This window comes from Enoplosus armatus, chromosome 22, assembly GCF_043641665.1.
Source record: "Enoplosus armatus isolate fEnoArm2 chromosome 22, fEnoArm2.hap1, whole genome shotgun sequence".
In the NCBI taxonomy this organism is placed as follows: domain Eukaryota; kingdom Metazoa; phylum Chordata; class Actinopteri; order Centrarchiformes; family Enoplosidae; genus Enoplosus; species Enoplosus armatus.
The window spans coordinates 4,292,200-4,311,456 of NC_092201.1; the positions used below are offsets into that span (position 1 = coordinate 4,292,200).

The 19,257-nt window shown below is 42.1% G+C and overlaps 1 protein-coding gene across 1 annotated transcript in view; it reads right to left on the bottom strand.

Annotated features, from left to right (window-relative positions):
* Positions 1-357: 357 nt before the first annotated feature.
* Positions 358-19,257, bottom strand: part of pawr (PRKC, apoptosis, WT1, regulator) — a 55,490-nt gene continuing 36,590 nt past the window's right edge. Inside the window, exons 3-7 of the mRNA XM_070928945.1 lie at positions 18,602-18,727; positions 11,756-11,790; positions 8,069-8,195; positions 5,058-5,162; positions 358-1,726 (exon numbers count right to left, since the gene is read on the bottom strand). Of these exons, the coding sequence (XP_070785046.1) occupies positions 1,640-1,726; positions 5,058-5,162; positions 8,069-8,195; positions 11,756-11,790; positions 18,602-18,727 (480 nt within the window). The 3' untranslated portion in view covers positions 358-1,639. The remainder of the gene's footprint in view (positions 1,727-5,057; positions 5,163-8,068; positions 8,196-11,755; positions 11,791-18,601; positions 18,728-19,257) is intronic.

Below are 19,257 nucleotides of genomic sequence, written 5' to 3' on the forward strand. Positions count from 1 at the left end.
TGACGTCAGTCCTGATATGCTTCCTATATAGACGCTTCCCTCCCGACTCTGTCACAAGGTGAGGGGAATTAATGCGCTTCAATAGGATAATAGAGGTTCTGTGGGGTGGATGGAGGTTTCACGTCCCAGGATGGCAGCCTTTAGGCAGGGATGTTGGTGATTGGCATGTTGAATTATCATGAACGTGAGTGTATGTGTGTGTGTGTGTGTGTGTGTGTGTGTGTGTGTGTGTGTGTGTGTGTGTGCTGAGAGCTAGGCGGAGGAACTGAACCCCCCGCCACCGTCACATTGCATTACCGACTCAGTGGCATGGTATCATCACATCAAATTAGTCTTAATGAACACAAGCGAGTCGACTGAGGAGAGAGATAATCAAACTTTTATTAAATGTCTTAATCTTCTGTACATGCATAATGTAATGGGAAGAGAGATGGGGTCTGTGATGTCTGTCTGCGAGGGGATGATCTTTACCCCAACATGTGTGAATGCATGTGGAAGCAGGAGTTATCCATCGATGGACTAAAACCTATAGATTAATCACCACAGCGCAGGAGCTCGCTGAGCGGCTCCTCAGTGGAATAAAAATGATCTAAATACAGAAAGTTAAATGCCACTACCAGCCAAGCCTGTTCCCTTGAGTAAACAAAAGAGATGCATTTCAAATAGTATGTTCCTTCAGTTCATTTGGTTATTATACAAAAATGCACTGTAGCTCACTCCACACATCTTAGATGCCATAAACAGAGCAGCTAAACATCTATCAAATAAACACATACGTTGTAAACGAATTAGAAAAAAAGAATCCACATACACTAGGCGAGGGTTTCACCCTAAAACATGTCATGGAGGACAAGTGTAATACTCAGATGTTAACATTGAAATGCATAAAGCATATAATTGGTATAAAGTCTTGCTTGTGTTGTAAGTATTTAAAATATTCTTCATTCAGATTTGTTTGTCCCTGTTGGGATTCAAAATGTAGCAAGAAATGATTGGAAGAAAGTAAATCTGGCACTAATGTTCATTAATAAAGCACCAGGCTTAAACTATTTCTTCAAAAAATATCTCACATGTATTGCAAGGCAGTATGCCCACTTTGGCTGATGGTACTGTAGCAGTAATTATGTTGAATTTGGTCCAAGTGTTCCTCGACAGAAACTCCATCGTTACAAGTTCACTGATGAAACTGCACTCAAAGACACAATTCAAGCGTTGCAACACTGGAGATCTTTTTAAATTTACCTGGGTGGCTGAGACTTGTTTTAAACATCTAAACAAGTGTTAAAAGTGTGCGCTTGTTTGTGCAGCACATACATTCATTTTACTTTTTAAGACCTTATCAAAAAAATCAAAAAAAATGAACAATCTAAATGGCCTATATACAATAAATTTACATTAAATATGTATACGAGGACAGACAATCCCTGTGAGACTGTCAGGACTGGAGAACGTTTAGCCCCTAGTTCGCTCAGCTTTCACAACAAATGGAATAAATCCTCCTCGGGGGATGGCGGAGGACGACCTTACAGTTTCACCTCTAACAGACAGAGACAGAATCAAACAGGTAAAAGGCCACACTGCTGGACTTGACCCAGGGCAGGAGGTCAGGAGTGAGGAGACTGGGGTGTTTGTGGTGGTTCTACCTCGTCAGCTGACCCACCACTTTCAGCAGAGTCTTGTTCTCCTGTTTGAGTTGCTCATTCTCATCTTCTATGTCATCCAGGTCCTGCGAAAAGGGCACAAACGACAGGTCTGTGGTTAGCATCTTTCTGGACTTCAACACACGAATATTCACAGCCCTGCTTCTCTACCTTTGAGGGCCCAGTCAGGTTGTTAGTCTGAGAGTTAAAGCGAGCATTACTTGCTGCCAGGTTTCCCCCTCCAGCCAGGCTGCCTTGATAGCAACAAATTAGACATTAACAGCTTCAATTAGTTGCAAATGAGGGAGGCTCTCAGTTGCCACAGGGCCGTCTCATCAAAGTGACACTCCTCATTTTCGGTTTCTTCCATCACCGGTCGTGATCACACGGCTGCTGAGAACGAGCCGAGCTGCATTTAGAGGGATTTAAAAAGTCAAACTAAGGAGGTCACGAGTTTCTACGCATCATGTTGTCTCTGCTGAAGAGTGATAAAGAGGCTAGTTTCAGATCCAACAGACATAAGCTGGACTCTCATGTGTTACCCTAAAGCAGCTAAGATCATTTATTTTTTTTATAAATAATGTGTCAATGTTTAAGGGGTCACTCGTAGTGATGAGGCTACAGAGAATTATCACCTGAATCTGCAGCTCCCCTCAGCTTTACTGAGCTTTATAGCGAGTTTCAGTTCATTGTTTAGCCTCCGGCTTTTGGGTGTTTTCACCAAAAAAGCTCTAAAAACCCACTGTACACTACCTGCTCAGCACCAAACAGCAGACAGACTCAGTTAGAGACTAGCTGGTGAACATCGTGGAGCATTTAGCAGCTAAAGAGCCAGATGTTTCCCTCAGGAGTTGGTGGACTTCTATTCGCCAGGAGGACAGAAACAAATGAATGATAATGTTGCTTCGTATCTGCTGGATGTGTTTGCTAACAAGTTCGCCATATCAACTTCTATATCCTGTTATTGGAAATGCAAAATCTACAACTTGCTTTATCACTAGATGGGAGATGTCATCAGCTTCTACAAGACAGGATTCTCCCGTCAAAGTGTATCAAGAGGGAGATATACGTCCAGCAGCTGAGCTTTATCTTTTCTTTCTCTCTCAAATAAACTTCTACGGTGACTGAGGGTTCAATCTTCCACAGCAGAGACGACAGACTGGATCAGCTGTTATCTCCTGCTCTCCCATCAGGCCTTGCGGGAGCCTCTCTCGGGGACATTTCTGATGGCTATCGGCCACGTCGAGCGTCCTTACATAAAGCAGTTCTCTTATGACCAGCTTCCTGTCCATGTGATGCTATCAACCTGATGTCTCCTGCAATATTGCACTCTCGGTGTTGTGTAGTGTGTCTCATAATGATTGAAGTGTCAAGATAATAACTGAACATTCATTCGACTAGTTGATGAAAATCATACATCGCTAACAGCTGCATTTGTTGGCAGAGCTTCATCTCCTGTTTAGATTTGATTGGCTCCGCAGGGGAACGCTAAGATCTCTTTTCTCTGAATATTTGAGACATGAAAGTCTTTCAGATCGATCCCCTCCCGCTACATTTCCCTTCACAGATGCCAAAACAGAGATGTATTTTACCACCAGCCTCGGTGACCCAGAAAACACGAGCAAAGGCAGCAAGTTGAGGAGGGATTGTTGTCTGGGTTGAGAGGGAGATGAGGGTTCACAGGGTTCAGGGAGGTTTCACTCCGGCTGCTGAATATAAAGAATACTAAGCTTACATGAGTGTCCCCTGACCTTTCAACCCTGACCACAGTGTGAGGAGGAAACAGGACCCCGACCTGTGGGGGCAAGCCAAACTTAAAAACACACATGACCCCTGCTAGTGGGTTCACGTCAGTGTGAAATGCTCCGGAGTGTGAGGGATGCAAGATCTCTCAAAACAACTTCTGACAATAATCATAAAGGTATCATCACTCGTCTAAGCATTGTACATAATTTGACCGCCCTCCCAAGAAGAATGATAAAGCTATCTAGCGACCACTGCAATCATGACGGGAGCAAAGGAGGAAGTCAGCTGACATTATTAAAGAGTGGCCACATGGGGAGGAGGTCCGGGTGGATGAGTCAACAAAACATCTGAAAGGAGACCGCTGCTTGTTTCCCGTTTCCAACTGCGAGTCAACGTTGTTTCGTAAACATGACAACGGCCGTCCCCGAACCTTAACCACGTTTATCGATTATAAAACATTCTTTTTAGCTGAGCTCGCCAAGTATATATCGACTCTACTACCACTGCTGTGTTAGCCAACCAGCTTCAACAGCTTGAAGTTGAGGGTTGCCATATCATCGGGTCAGATATCCCCCTTATCAAACTCATTACTTTAAACTCAAATATCATTAAAGCGCACAAACCTGGAATCACTGCAGAGACCTTTCCGGAAACACTGTGTTAAAGTTAAAATGTCAAGACTGTTTCTGCAGCTCCCTGAAATTGGTAGGAACACGTCCTCACCGTCCATAAACAAATCTACTATCAACTGTAATCAACAAACTCAACCCTGCAGTGTGTAGTGAACATGGGAAACCTTTCAATTAATTTCCAGCTGAAAACTAAAGACATTCTTCTAAATTGTGGCTGATTGTAGTATTTTTCTTACACCAGAGGTAGATTGACAATACCACAATGATTGGCTGAAGATGATGAATTTGGTGATCATGAGGTTTGGCCTGTGGCTCTCAAATCAAGTATGAGATTAAAATTCACTTTGAAAGTTTTAACGGGAGGGTTTTTGAACTCTGAGTGCTGGACTTGTACGGAGTCTACCATAAAGCATTCTGCCTGAGAGTAAATCAAAAGAGTGGTAGTTGAAGATTGCAGTATTTTCAGCTGCCACTGCGCAATTTCTTACTTATTGATCTCTTTCTTTTTTGCTTTATTCTACAAAACGATCTGTCCAAACCCTCTGAGATAAGGACCACAACAATGTTTGTCCAATATGACTGAAAATACCCTCAAATTTAAGCTGACAAAAGGTAAAAAAAAAAAAAAGTATTTCTCTTTGCTTGAGACATGCAATCACGTCTGAAATTCTCATCCAGCAGGCAGCAAATCTGTTTTTGGTGGATAAATCAACGAGACTTCAATGTCACCGACCAAACTTTTGAGGCTTGAATGTCATCAAACCACTGGTGAGATTTTGTATAGTATTTAAAATGCAAATTGCATCGGAGTCAAATATTTGCTGTTGCCTTGTGCGTAAATCCGAAAATAGAGGTTTGTTGGTGTCCAAATCCTAATGGACTGCAAGAAAATAATTGTAGAAAAGCACACAGCTATTACACACAACTCCACTAAAATGCCAGATGATTTACAACCCCCACAAGCCACCCACACATGAAAACACAAAAGGAACTCAAATTATCAGACATCACAGCAGAAAATTACGTAGGCTGAACTCACTCTGTTCAGCAAGTCAATTTCCTCCTTCAGCTTCCCGATGAGGTCATCTTTGTCCTGGTGGGCCTTCAGCAACCTGCCGTTCTCCTGACGCTCTCTGGCCAGCTCCTGAAAACACACAGGCTCATACATATTTCTATGGGACAAAAAAACTGCCCTGTAATTCCTTCAGTTTTATGAGAAATGGTAATTGTCAGATGCAAAATACTCGCACTTGAAGCCTGAAAGGTTAAATACGTTGGGGGTTGGGGTTGGGATGGGGAGTTCAAGTATCTCGGGTCTTGTCATCTGCAGTGGTCATTGTACCCGACTGTTGTGGTGAAGAGGAAGTGGAGCACGAAGGTAAAGCTCTCAATTTACCCGTTGATCTATGCTTCAACCCTCACCGCATGGTCCTGAGCTCTGGGTGGCCACTGAAAGGACAAAGCCGTTTTCTTTGCAGATGGGGTTCACCCTGACGAGAGGGTGAAGGCTGGAGTGTCGCCTTTATACAGTGAGTGTTTATACCTGTTCTGAATAGCCACACTCAACGGCAGGATAAAAAAAACCTGCCTTCATAGAGAGGGGTGAGATGTTATGAATCATACAAATGGGGATAAGGGCGCACACTAGACACTCTTCTCCTGAAAGGCATTTATAGTGTTGTACACATGAAAAGTGACAGAAGTAGATGGGTTTTCTCAAAGTTACAAAAAAAATTGGCAGATGCAGCTCTCTCCATTGTGAAGTTGGAGACATGACATGGACATCAGAAAAGAGAATTGCTGCTCCATCGTATTAAGAGGACCCAGATAAGGTGGTGTGGCCATCTGATTAGGATGCCCTTTATATCCCATCTGGCCTGGGAAATCCTTGGGATTCCCCAGGAGGAGCTACAGGAAGTAGCTACAAACAAGCGCATCTGAGCTACTTTGCTCAGACCACCAGGACCTGGACCCAGAAGACCAGCAGAAGGGGACAGTAGATTGATGCATGGAAAAAGGTTGAATGCACGTCTGATAACAGAACAACTGCCACAAAAAAAGAATATATGATAGAAGACATTTCAAATACAACTGTTCTAATAATTCTATGTGTATTTATCTTTACTACTGTCCAGCATTAGAAAGCCTTGGATGTGCCAAACCTACAACAGCTGGATTCAACATTTGAAAATATCCAGGCCTGCGTATTAATCTGTTGCCACATTAAGATACAGCTTGAGAATCGAGACCCTACTGAGATGAGACTACTTTATTGAAAGCACATTTTACTTCCAAAAACATCTTGTTTTAAAAGGCGTTAAGACTTGGTCAATAAAAAGCATTGACGTTTTGTGTTTGACTCAAATATATAATTTCCCTTCTATTTCCTAATTCAACATATTCTTCAAAAACAGCAATCCGTAACAATCGTAACGCTTTAATAGTTCCTTTTTCACAGTGCTTTTGTGTTCCTGTTCGCCTCCTCCAACAACTACTGTCAAATAAATGGATATTGTTCCATACTGAGAGAGACTGTTTGTATGCTATAAAGTTTTGACAAGCAGAAATGTCAAAACTGCTGTTTGTGTTTATGATGGAAATGAAGATCAGACCAGGATTTCCACTTCCCACTCTCACTTTCTTTCTGTTGCAGATAAGCATGAAACTGTTTCCATAGAAACCAATCAGGCAGGTACAGTAGAAGGCACAAAGCATAATGTAGCTGACATAAATGCGCTCACCACTGAAACTCTATTCACCTTGGCACTATAGATAGCTACAGCTTTGAAGTCGTATAGAGTCTCATCTCAAAGACACCTACTTGACTTTAGAGAAGAGGTATATATTTATTACATCTCTGTACTTCAGTAATGTCTAAGTAACCTGCAACCTCATATGAACAGACCTCCGTCATGCACACCTCCCCCTGTATAAAAAAGCACATAAATAAGTGTGTGAAATCTTTTTAATGTGTTTTTAGTCATTTGACTCAAAAACCTAGCACGAACCGAGGTCACAGCAGTACTTACTTTAAAAGTCTTCCTGTGAAAGCCACCCAAGTGACATTTGATTCCGAGTTGACTTTCTACAGTGGCAGCAGTGAGGGGTTGAGTGTCTGATAGGAACGACGTAGGAGGGAAAGACATATCTGCACTGTAAAAGGTCATCTCTTCAACAACACTGAGGAGAATTTCTGCCAGTGCTGAGCCGCAGTTTCCAGCCAGAAAATCAGAACTTGGACGGCCGCTCAAAGGACTCAAAGTGGAAATTCATCTTGACAAAGTGAAGCTGAGGAAGCTTTCAGTTGGCCAAAAGACTGTTGGACAGACCCTTACAAAAGTGAGGGCGTATTGAAAAGTTAGTAGTCTTTGGTAGCGACGGCAGATGTCAATCCTAAAGCCGATGCTTCCTCTATGATTTTACATTTCCATGGGGCTTGGGGGCGATTTAGCCTTGGTTGCACTCAGGGAAGTATAGGAAGGAAAACCCACTGAAAGTTCATGTCATGTGTATCTCCGTGTGTGTAACAGACACCTTGATGGTCGAACAAGTCAGGGCAGTAGCTACCACTGAGTCTATATTCTTAAATTTGACTTTTGAGGCATCTTTTTGTATGAATCTTTATATCTTGACAAAAGTTGGATGAGAAGTTCGATTCTATTCTCACGTCTGTGCATTAACTATGGAGCTATAGCTAGCAGGCAATTAGCTTAACTTAGCATATAGACTGGAAACAGTTAGCCTGGCTCAAAATAAAAAAAGTATTATTTCGCCACTGATCTGTGAGACATAGTCACAGCATGTATTTGGTTTGTTTCTGTGTTAATAAGTGAGCTTAAGAGGTGGTAGGCATATTTCTTGGTTTCAGAGTGAGCTGTTTCTCCCTGCTTCCAATCTTTATGCTAAACTAAGCTAATCTCTTCCTGGTTATAGCTCCATAGTTAATGTACATACATGAGAAAGTATGGATCCTCTCATCTAACTCTTTGCATGAAAGTAAATAAGTGTATTTCCCAAAATGTCAAACTAAACATATTTTCACTGACATACCTTCTCCAGCTCCTCCATCCTTTTCTCCAAACTTCCTGGTGCTGCAGCTCCTCCATCTCTGCCGTGACGGTTGTGTCGCTGTCTGCTGTTCCCACCCACCTCTTCCTCAGATCCCGGCCCTGCAGAGCTGTTACAAACACACACAGAAAAACATAACTACAATACCTAACACAACTTGAACACTCACACATTCACATGAAAAGGAAAGTTGTAAAAACAGTGAATTTTGTGGCAATTTCCACTATGCAAAGTGTCCAATGCTGTACCCACACTGAGGATGTTTGAAGGTATGAATCATGCCCACTTTATTAAACTTCAATGGGATGACACATCCATCATCAAAAGAGCAGGTGGGAATATCTTCTGCGTGTTTGCCCTTTCAATTAGGCATGCATTATTAACACCCCTCTGCCTTTTATTACATTAATGGAGAAAAGGCCGTTGAGGGTTTGAAACTTTGGTGCAAAAAGGATTCTGATTAAGAGACAATTTACATATTACAACTTCAAATGGGCTCAAGAATGTCAGCGGCAACTTGTGCGTCACTGTTCTTAAGCTGGTGAGAAAAAAATGTTTTTTGTATGAAGCTCGAGCAGAACATTAACCTTATCTCCGGTTCACTTCCTCGCTGCTTAGAGACGGACTCTGGGGCAGCTGTGAAATAATATTCACGTGCAGTTTATTTTCTTACTGACCTACTGAAACTTGGAATGACTTGCTGGCTCTGTACTTCCTGACTACAACAACTCCTACTCTCTGGTAGGAACAGATAGTGCCAGGTTTATAAAATCTCCCAGAGAATCAAATTATTGTGGCGTTTGTAGGCTTCATTGAATTGTCTGAAGGGGGCTGTCTGCATATTTCTACAGTTGAAACAGACAGTAAAGCTGCTGGCAAGACAAAGACAAATATAACTCTGATGTACCATCTGCACTCTTTTCAGGATCTGCCAAATATGATGTTCCCATTATTAGACTACTTTACAAAGTCCTTTTAACTCTGAGACTAGAGAGGCAGGAGTGAACAATGTGGTAAAAAACGGTCACAACATAGAAGATGTTTTATTTCTTCTTTGGCTTTCTTAGCTTTTACTGAATACATGACAGTGCAGAGACAGACGGGAAACATGGGCAGAAGAGAGGGGGGTGACATGCAACAGGGGTCCCCAGCCAGAATCGAACCGGGGAGGCTGTAGCTATATGGTATGCATCCAAACCACTAGTCTACCAGGATGCTCTGATTCTGGAAATTCAATTATGAAACCATTTATAGGTTAAATAACCCGGCAGGGATATCTTTTTTGGCTAATTTAGTGAATTTAATACCTGAGAAGTCAAAATAAAAATCCACCAAATATTTCAAAATGTACATTTTCACATCAACCAGCATGACTTTATGCAGGATAAAGACTTAATGAAAAGCGACAAACTACATACGTGAGCCCCATGATGTAAACACAGGATTAACTTTTATATCTATTTCACTCAAGTCAGCCATTCTTCTTTTCTCTATTGAGGCTACTGTGCCATTTCTCATACACGAGCAGAGGCGGTGGTTTTCTGTACCTTGACATTTACAGAACCAACAGCTTATTTTCACTCATTCTTACAGAGAGCCAAACATTGCGGCGGCCATCGCTTTTGATCAAGAGGGAGTCCTTGAAACGCTCTTCTTGGCGCTCGCCTACGCCAAGATAAAGTGCATTTTATTTGTCTCTCTCATTCAAGGCCACTCTTCCTTTATCAGCATGAGCACACACACACATGCAAAACACTTGTGCATGAACACACACACACACACACATATATATTACAAAGCGTGACAACGAATACATCCCCTCACCATGATGCCTAAAAGGAGCCAAACACAAAACAGTGACATGCCTTGTGTGTCTATATCCATGCATGTCATCTTGTTTCCAGAGATATCTCCCTGGTCGCACACACACACACACGCACAAACAACACACACACAAGTACTCTAGGGTGCTCAGCAGGTGTTGAAGCCAAGCCTAAACATCCATGGCCTCGATACTAAATATCACACCGTGGCCCATTAGCACCCTGCAGGGTGAGGTCTGGGGGAGAGAGAGGCTGAGCCAATCACACACTCTTGGGAGCCTCAGCAGGTGGGAAGGAGAAAGCACAGACAGGAGAGCTTATAACAGCAGCAGCCAAAGGTATAACAACGTCTCTCACAAACTCAAGTGTCAATGTGGAATGAGTCAAAACCACACTGGGAACCACAACACACACAGTACTCAACCATCTGATTAACACCCTGCCTCGCCCTGATACACGCTATTCCCTCAAATAGCAAGAAAACATCGAGACAAAATCCATTCAGAGTCGTTTTAAAGATGTAATCAGTAAGATCTCCAAGTCTCTGAGCTCAAAATGACCATAATTTATGGGTGGGGGCTTGCAAGTATAGCTGATCAATGCCAGTCACCCCTATTTTATCTATATGACGGCTGAGATTTCAAGATTTCTAAATAGGCAGAGCTGGCTTTTTGTTTTCAATGGTCCAATCTCCCAGGCCCCCTGAACTACCCAAGATGAGCTACAGTAGGTTTCGTTTTTTCATTTGAAAGGTAGAAGGAGCGTTGGGATGCAAGCTAATAAGTTAGATGTTCAACTGCCCAAAAGCCAGACAATATTAAATGGTTGATATTTGAATGGAATTTGATCCCCAAATATAACATGGAGCATCTAGTGTCTTGGCTGCATTGTAGAAGAGTTTTTAAAAGAAGTTTTTGTGGAAAGCAGGGACAAACTGTGCAGGGGAATGGCTTGAAAGATCAAGTGACAGAGACAGGAGAGGCTTGACAGAAAGGGAGTAAATTAGAGACAGAGACTATATCTATAAAGGTGCTCTATCAGCCATCTTGTGCTGCCCAGACCACCTGGCAGGTTATCCGTTGCAGGACTGCGGAGCGCCCAAGTGTAGCCGGGCCAGCTGATGAGAGCAGCAGCCATAATTGCATGGCCAGATTGAATGTCAGCTGGTGAACTTGGCTGTTGGGGTTGGCCACAACTTCACAGTTTGGTTGCAAATAACGTAAAATAAATACACACTGGAGCTTCTCAAAGGACTTCACCGCCACAGGCTGCTTTGTGAGGATTAATCTAATAAATTAGTTGCACAATGAAAGCTCTCTGCCGAAACATCAACAATAAATAGTATGAACCAAACAACAAAATGTGCCCAGAAGGTGGTGTCTGTCCAAACATCAACCTTTACGGAGGCTGTTTGAAAGTTTGAACGCCCCCTTATCAAATACCAAAGCAATCTTGACTGAACTGAACCACACGTTCTAGACTCAAAACCTTTCAAAGCAAACAATTTACTTTCAACAGCCAGCTTCACGGCAGTGAAGTGATGGTCTGAACAAAGTGTCCGAGCCCCAGATGGTGTCCTGTCAACTACTGTTCAAAACAGTCATCAACAGTCATCTTTCTTGAGCCATAAAAGCATGAAAAGAGCAGCATGGAAGGGAAAGAAAATCAACAGTGACACACCAGGAAAAGGCCCTCCGACCATTTCAGAGAGAATCTGCTCTCGTAATTAATGACTCAAACTGCTGTTTCTCATCCCGGGCCTCTGCTCCTTCTCTTGACACATTACTAGTGATGCTGAAGCAGATAAACTCCACTCTCAGAGTCAGGATAATAAAATGAGTCTCACCTCTTGTGGCGGCCGCTCCCAGATCTGGGGGTTTCCTGAAACAAGAAGGAAAGGAAACACCTTCAGTCCAAAAACAATAACTCAAGTGTCTTAACTGCAATCGCCAATGTTTTGAAGATTTAAACATTTTTAGAGAAGTGCGGTTAAGGCTCTAATTTCAGAAAAACAATGGATAGCAGAATGAGTTTTTAGGTATCATCTATTGTGTTCATGTGCCTTGGGTTGTGTTGGTCCACCAAAGAAGAAAAAACACAAAATCCCATCACCAGAGTAAGAGAATTTATCAGGAGCAGCATTTATAGAAAGCCTTTAGGTTGTGTATGAACGTTTGTGAATCGCAGCTGTTGAGCTGATATATAGATGAGATTTGTTGCATTTAATAGTTCAGTGGAAGCCCTATAGCCCCAAGTTGTGGAAGGCAATCTTGTTTTGCAACATGGAGGTGTATGTTTATCTTCTTTTCCCATTATTGTATGTTCTAAAGGTTGTTTAGATCTATACAACAGTCATGCTCCAATAAAGTCGCCTTTGGTAAAATAGCGCATCCCTCAAAAAATGGAGGTACGTGTCACAGACACCGTGAGATGAATACGCATCTCCCCTTTCCTAAGGTCTTGTGCAGTGAAGGGTTCCCGGTTTGATTGAGGAGCCTTGGCTCGACTACAATCTATCAGTCAGAACTTGGCTTTAACAGGTGAAGGGAAACGTTGTGCCCGACTCTTAGCATGCACCAGCCTCTCCGTCTCAGTGACATATCATCCATTACCTGTGGGTGAAATCCCAGCCCTCATCTCTTCCCTGGCTCAGGCCTGGATAGATTTACTAAGATGGAGGACAGTAAGAGGGCAGTCTGCAGCAGCAGCAGGTCATGCACTAAATAATATCATCTGCGCATTAGGCCTGGTTCAAGCAACACCTGGATTTAAGAGCAATTTGATGCATTTTGTTTTGGAAACTCATTTTCTAGGATTTGGTGTAATCCAACAGCTGCTATGGCTGCACCTGATATGCTGTCTTATCAGGAATTTAGTCGAAGGCAGGCAGATGGTGCTACTCTACAACTGTACTGTGCTCCAATTTCAAGTTTAACACAGAGTAAACTAAGCACACTGGGATTATAGACAGGGACAAGGATTAAGACAAAGTCAGAAGGTCAGTGTCACACATCTCTGGCTGCTAGTAAACCTTTCTGTCATTATTGAGTGATGTGTCAATTATTGTCTAAATTAACTGATGGTTTAGTCCATTAAATGACAGAAAATTTCCCAGGGTTCTTAAAATTGCTTCTGTTCTGTCTGTTTTGAGAAGTTGCAGTCATGACTACACATTTATACAGAGATTTCTGTTGATCGACTAGGCGTTTCAGTACTACTACATCACCGTCCCAGAGTAAATAATTAGGGAGTACCAAATCTCATATATAAAACATTTTTAGTTGAGATACATATAGTTTTCAAAAGCAGTTGTAAGCCCAGGTTCCCTCTTACAGATCCTCCAGTCAATACAGATCACAGTGTAGGAATAAAAAAGGCTGTCTAAATGTAAATGTGTGTTTAGTCTCTTGCTTCCATAGTCTAGTGTAACTTGAATAAACCAACAGGATTCTTTGAATATACAAGTGACCTGGAAACCCAGCCTGCTGGTTTCCAACAGGAAACCTAACTATGTAGGAAATAATTGTTTGCTTTCACATTTCACCCAGAAATTTTAAAGACATCTGTTTTGCACAATCCAGCATGAGCAAGTTTCATATTCAGAGCCCGTTGGCCTGCTGACAAAGGGTCAGTGGACTGGACTGATTATTTTCTGAGGTCGAAATATGAGTCAAAACAACAATATGAGGGGAGGTCACAGAGGTCAGCCGACGTCGGGAGGCTATGCCAATCCTCATTTGCACATTGTAATATGTGCAGTCAAACATATATAGACTGTAAAGCTAAAGCAGAGGTTTTATCTCCTGCATCCACTGGATAGCATGAGAATTTATACTCTTTTGGGACCGGTGTAAATGAAATCCTGGTGTTAAGACACAGCATTTCTCCAACAACAGGAAGTAAACAAAACCTCAGCATAAGAGTAGAATGTAAAATATCTCCACAGGCAATCACAGACTGACCACATCAGCTATACATGAGCAAGTCTCATTGTGCAGGTTGACAAGGTGAAGCAACTAATCGAAGGATTGTCTGAGTTTAAATGTATGTGTCTGCTGACCTGGCAGTATGAAATGACTGAGCAGAGAGGCTAATTGGGTTGTAAATGGCCTCTAGCCACTAGACCCTCTTCAGTGTGAAGTTGCGTTGACTTCAGAAACACTGCCATAAATAAAAGCACCACATCTGATCTGTTTATAATCACTTGCACTTCTCATACTAGTCTGAGCCAGTTACACTGAGGCAACATGTCCTCCTCTACATAAATAGAAAATGCCGTTCATTTGTCAAACAGGGCTCCACCCTCACTAATTCTTATTTTTCCATCAAGTCCATTCAAATCCACGCTGAAAACTTCTGCCTTTTTTGGTTGGTAAACAACAAAATTCACAACAGAAATTTTGAAATAATCTATTATCTTAAGGTCACAACAATATATACAACAAGTAATCAATTAAAGCAATATGTGAGACACTCATACAGTAGTCACAGTATATAAGTACAGTATCACACAGGTTTTAATTATTCACAGTAGGCTATTATTCCTTCTATTACTAAGGGACTCTTAGGATAAACTGATCGTCCACTTCCCTCTGTGGCTGATATGTAGCCGAAAATGAAATCATATTGTGTTTACAGAAAACATCCCAGACTTGCCACATTACTACCGCACCTTTTGGCAGAGTTTCACGGCGTGCACCTCCTGTCTGGGATATGAATCTGTGAGACGCGGTCAGCATAATTCATGTACGACTTTCTTCATTGCACACGATACAAGCTTGGGTAACTTTATTTATCATGCTTGAGCAGCGCTGACAGCTCCCATAAGCCCCTGATGCAGCGCTCAGAGCTACTAAGAATACAGAGACAAATATCAACAATAAAACAAGTACTTTATCACTGAACTCCAGCAGATTACTACTTGATGTGCATTTCTGTGTATCTGTAAGGAACACTTTGAATGTGTGATAAATCAAATGTCTTGCTTGGACATTTACGGCTTGATTTGATCTATGATTTATGTCATGACAGCTCATTAAATTTAAAAATCTCTAAGGGAATGCCATCTCAGTCCATGAAAAGGTGATCTTTGGATTTCCACCCAGCCGCCAACGGTGCAGCTCTCAGAGCTTTTCTCCGCACAAAGCTGATAAAGATCACAATTTTACTGGAGGCATTCAATAAATTCAAGAGAGAGAGAGTTGCTCTTCAAGCAAGTATTCATGATTGGCATTTAGAAGAAGCAGGCAAGCCAAATACATAAACCAGCAAAACTAGGCTACTGGAAACTCTCTATCCTGGGAAAGACCACCAGCAAGGCCTGTACATGTGTGTATGAAAACGTGAAATGTCTTCCCATCACTTATTGCTTATATATGACGTCTAGATGTTGGTCATAACAATTACGGGCTAACATTCAACACCTATTGTACTTTACTGCTGTGCTATTATAGCAGAGATGCTTTGCATCTCTCTCACACACACACACGTTTTAATTAAGATGCCAACCTCACTCAGCTGTCTGAGCTGTCTTTGATGTCGGCTGAAGAAATGGATGTCAAAATGCCAACCTGCAACATGAATCGAAAGGCTGAAGATGAAAACAAGACTAACCTGCAAACGACACTGTAAACAGCTGCAGAAAGTCATGTTAACCTCTTTCCCTTGTTGTGATTGGTACAGCTCGGTTATTGCGTGTGTGTTGGTCAAAGGTATTTTTCCTTGTATGTTTAAATTATGTCTAAATAAAGTTTGATTGGCTCTTGGTTGTTTAGTTTCTCTCCAACTAGCTAAAGTGTTTTTGCTGGTAGCTGCCCTGTCAAAGATAAATATTGGTGTGGTTTAGTTGGCTTATATAACAGCAATCCTTCAAATCTTGAGTCAACAGAGGTGTGAATGTGATCAAATATTGTTTCAGGCAACCAGATGAAATTCAGTTTGCTGCTGCTCCTGGTTGGAAATGCCATGTGACGGGTAGTGAACATTTCCCTGCTGTTCAGACAAGATGCTCAGCATCAGCACCATTTTTTGGACTGAAAGGTGCTAATTAAAAATGCAAATGAGGCTTGTTAAAAAAGTGCTGGATGGAGATTGTCAGCAGTGTGTGCTTTCCATGTGAGAGAGTCAGAGAGAAGACTTGAGCCGCTATGTTGTGGATCTGGCGCCACATTAAATGCAGATGATCCCAAGGAATGTTCCATATAGTTCTGGCTGCTGGATCACTGGAACATGTTTCCTTGTTGGACTTGCATACCAGAGGGAGGTAAGGCCCGATAACCAGGACCACATGCCTGCAGAGGGCCTCTCTGATCGGCCATCACTGAGCCTGCACGTATCAGATCCATGTGTCCTGTCACACGGAGAAGACATGTGTGCACAAATACACACACAGAGAGCGCACATCATCTCTATACGCACATTTAAATGGAACACAGGTCCACAGAAAGAGATGGAAAAAAGGACTTCATTACAGAATCTAAAACATCTGATAAAATATTTCACATCCAAGACCCTTTGTGGAGTTTCCATTATGTCTTCTGCAGCTAACACAGAAGAGTTACAGCTTGTTTTGGTTGGGAAACGCTCTGAGATCTGGGGAGACTGTTAACAGCCCTGCAGCTCCGAACAGAAGTTGAACTAAGCTTCTTTTTAAGAACTTTTTGTCCAGATATCTTGACACCAGCTAAGAGGCCCGACTGGACACTGTATATCATAACTGGTCTGACATGGCAATTGCTTGTCTCCTGTTGATAAATGAGGCCCTGGAGGCAACAGCACATTTTTGGGATGCTTTGTCTTTACTGATGTCTAACTGACAGCTATGTAGTAAATCTGCTGACCACACTGGATCTCTCCTGCTCTTTATTTCTCCCAGTCTGCCCTCTTTATGAGCAAGCTGGCATAGGACCCCCCCTGCAGAATATGAATGTCAGTTTTATATGACAATGAGACATCTAATGGTTAGTTTCTGCATAGCCACATCTGGTCTGCATTAGGTCTCATGTTGTAGTGGTAAGAATAGATTCAGCAGGCATGAATGGACATATTGTGTTTCAAATGATTGTGGGAAAGCTGCAGAAAACAGATTCTACTGAACTGCTGGTTGTTTGTTTATGCGGAGACTGCCTTATGTAAATAAATAGTTGAATACTTTGCTTTTTATTTTTTGTCCGGGCCACATCTCAGCAGGTGCTGTCACGATCTTCCTGTTAGTGTGGTGTTTGTGTACATATTTCATACGCAAGCCCTCGCTTTGCGTAAACAGCCTCAGACGGTTCTAGCCCAAAACAAAATAAGCCTGCTGATGCATAGCAGCCGATCCATCTGGAACGCAACTCCTAGCTACACCCGCAAGAGTTGTCACTCAGTGGCAGAGCCATTTGAGTTGGATTTTTTATTTCTTCAAATGGCAATTTTCTTGTCAATCTGATGATGTTTTACAGAAATACAGAGTGGAGGTTTCAGTTACACAGCTGGATGCTTTTCATATCCTTCGTGTGCTCAATGTCTTATTGAAAATCCCTCTGTGTGTATTTGAAGTGAGTTTGAAATTATATACACTGCACTTCTGAATATGAGCTACTGTTCTCAACAAAATAAAAAGATTCAAATTACGAGCGTGTCATTTCTGATTTGGTTTCAATTGTACTAATTAATTTATGTCCTCACTCTACAGACACCTCCCGGTCTGATTTGGAGGAAGAGCAGACTGTGTCTGCATGGGTTCACTTTTATTAAATAAACACAAAATTACTTGCCAAGATTAAAAGACTCATTTTGTAGACATTAAGTCTCTGACTTACACTGTTGAGAACCAGACACCTTAAACACAAAGCAGATCCTAATACTGGCTTTCAAATGACGTTTAATGAATGTGGTTCTGAACTTTGTGGAAGTGGGCTGCAGAGAAACACTCAGCGGTGAGTGATGTCAATGACACTGCTTTGTTTCTGCTCATGTTTGGGGCTGACAACTAAACATAAACTGAGGAGAAAATCCTCACATTTCAGAAGCTGGAACCAGTGAATATTTGTTATTTCTGCTTGATAAAAGACTTGAATGATTAATTGATGATCAAAATATTTGTAGATTCAGTCGATCAGATAATCAATTAATGGACAATTCATCTCAACACTACTATTACACTACTGTTACAAGCTCATGAACAGTAGCTGCATTGAAAATATATCAAGTTTATGTCACACTGTATGTTCAACCAGCTTTAGGAATAAAGGCTCCAAACTTAAGAGGAACCATCTCTCCAAGTAGCATTTTAACAGCATTTTATAGGCGTTTCTTTTTTGCTTTTAGCTGATTTCACAGTGATGATGAAATGCAGAGACACCTTTTGGTTTTGCATCACTGCAGCTTCTCACAGAAACTCAGCTCCTGAGCTCTCTGGGTGTCTCCTTGAGCAACAGTGCCTCTGTTTGGCAGCACTGATGTATCAATCTGTACAATATTCTGCTCGAGTCAAGTGTGGAGGAAAAGTAAAACACCATATGAGCCTGAAAATACAGACTGGAATACACATATTGAGGTGGAGGCTGACATCTCAGAGACACATCTCAAAATCTGGGCAAATATCACCAAAACTATCCACATGGTCAGATAGCTCCAGTGGTACAGCATGTGAGAAAATACTATGAGTGTGCGGCTCTCTGCTCCTTCCTCCTGTCATGTCACGTCTTACCATCAAGTGGCCAGTGGCGGGGTCAGCTGTCATGGCCTCGTTCTGGAAAGTGTTGGCCTGAACCAGCTCCTCCTCCTCCCTCCGGTCCTTCTCCCCTGCGTCGTCATCGTCCAGCTCATCCAGGCTCTGAGAGAAGAGAAAAAGACAAATCACTGGATCAGCCATTGGTGGAGCGAGCACAGTCACAGAGACTACATTTACATGCACACAAGAAATCAGACTATGGGGAGAAACCAGATGAAGGCAAGAAGGATTTATAGATGTGTATATGCATAGAAACAACCTGGGCTTTCTTTCACCAAATATGCAACAGTTTGAAGCTTTGTCATGCACGTGGGCCTCTTAAACATCTTGTAACAACCTTGTTGGTTGCCCTTTAACATTGCCAAGAAATCAGTCTTCTCCAAGAGAAACCTTGCTGTGCTAATCAGGTTTCTAATTTAAGAAATCAAGTTTCTCATTTACATGAAGAAAATAAATCAAATCCCTACAGAATGCCGACAGTAACTCGGTCACTTCAGTGCATGTTAACCCACTGACAGATGTGCGGTGACAGCCGAGGTCATTCCCACCATAACAGCGATGTTGACCTCTGGCTCAAAACAGCCAGGGTCTCCTCTTAATCCTCTTAAGGCATGATCACATTCACTTCCAGG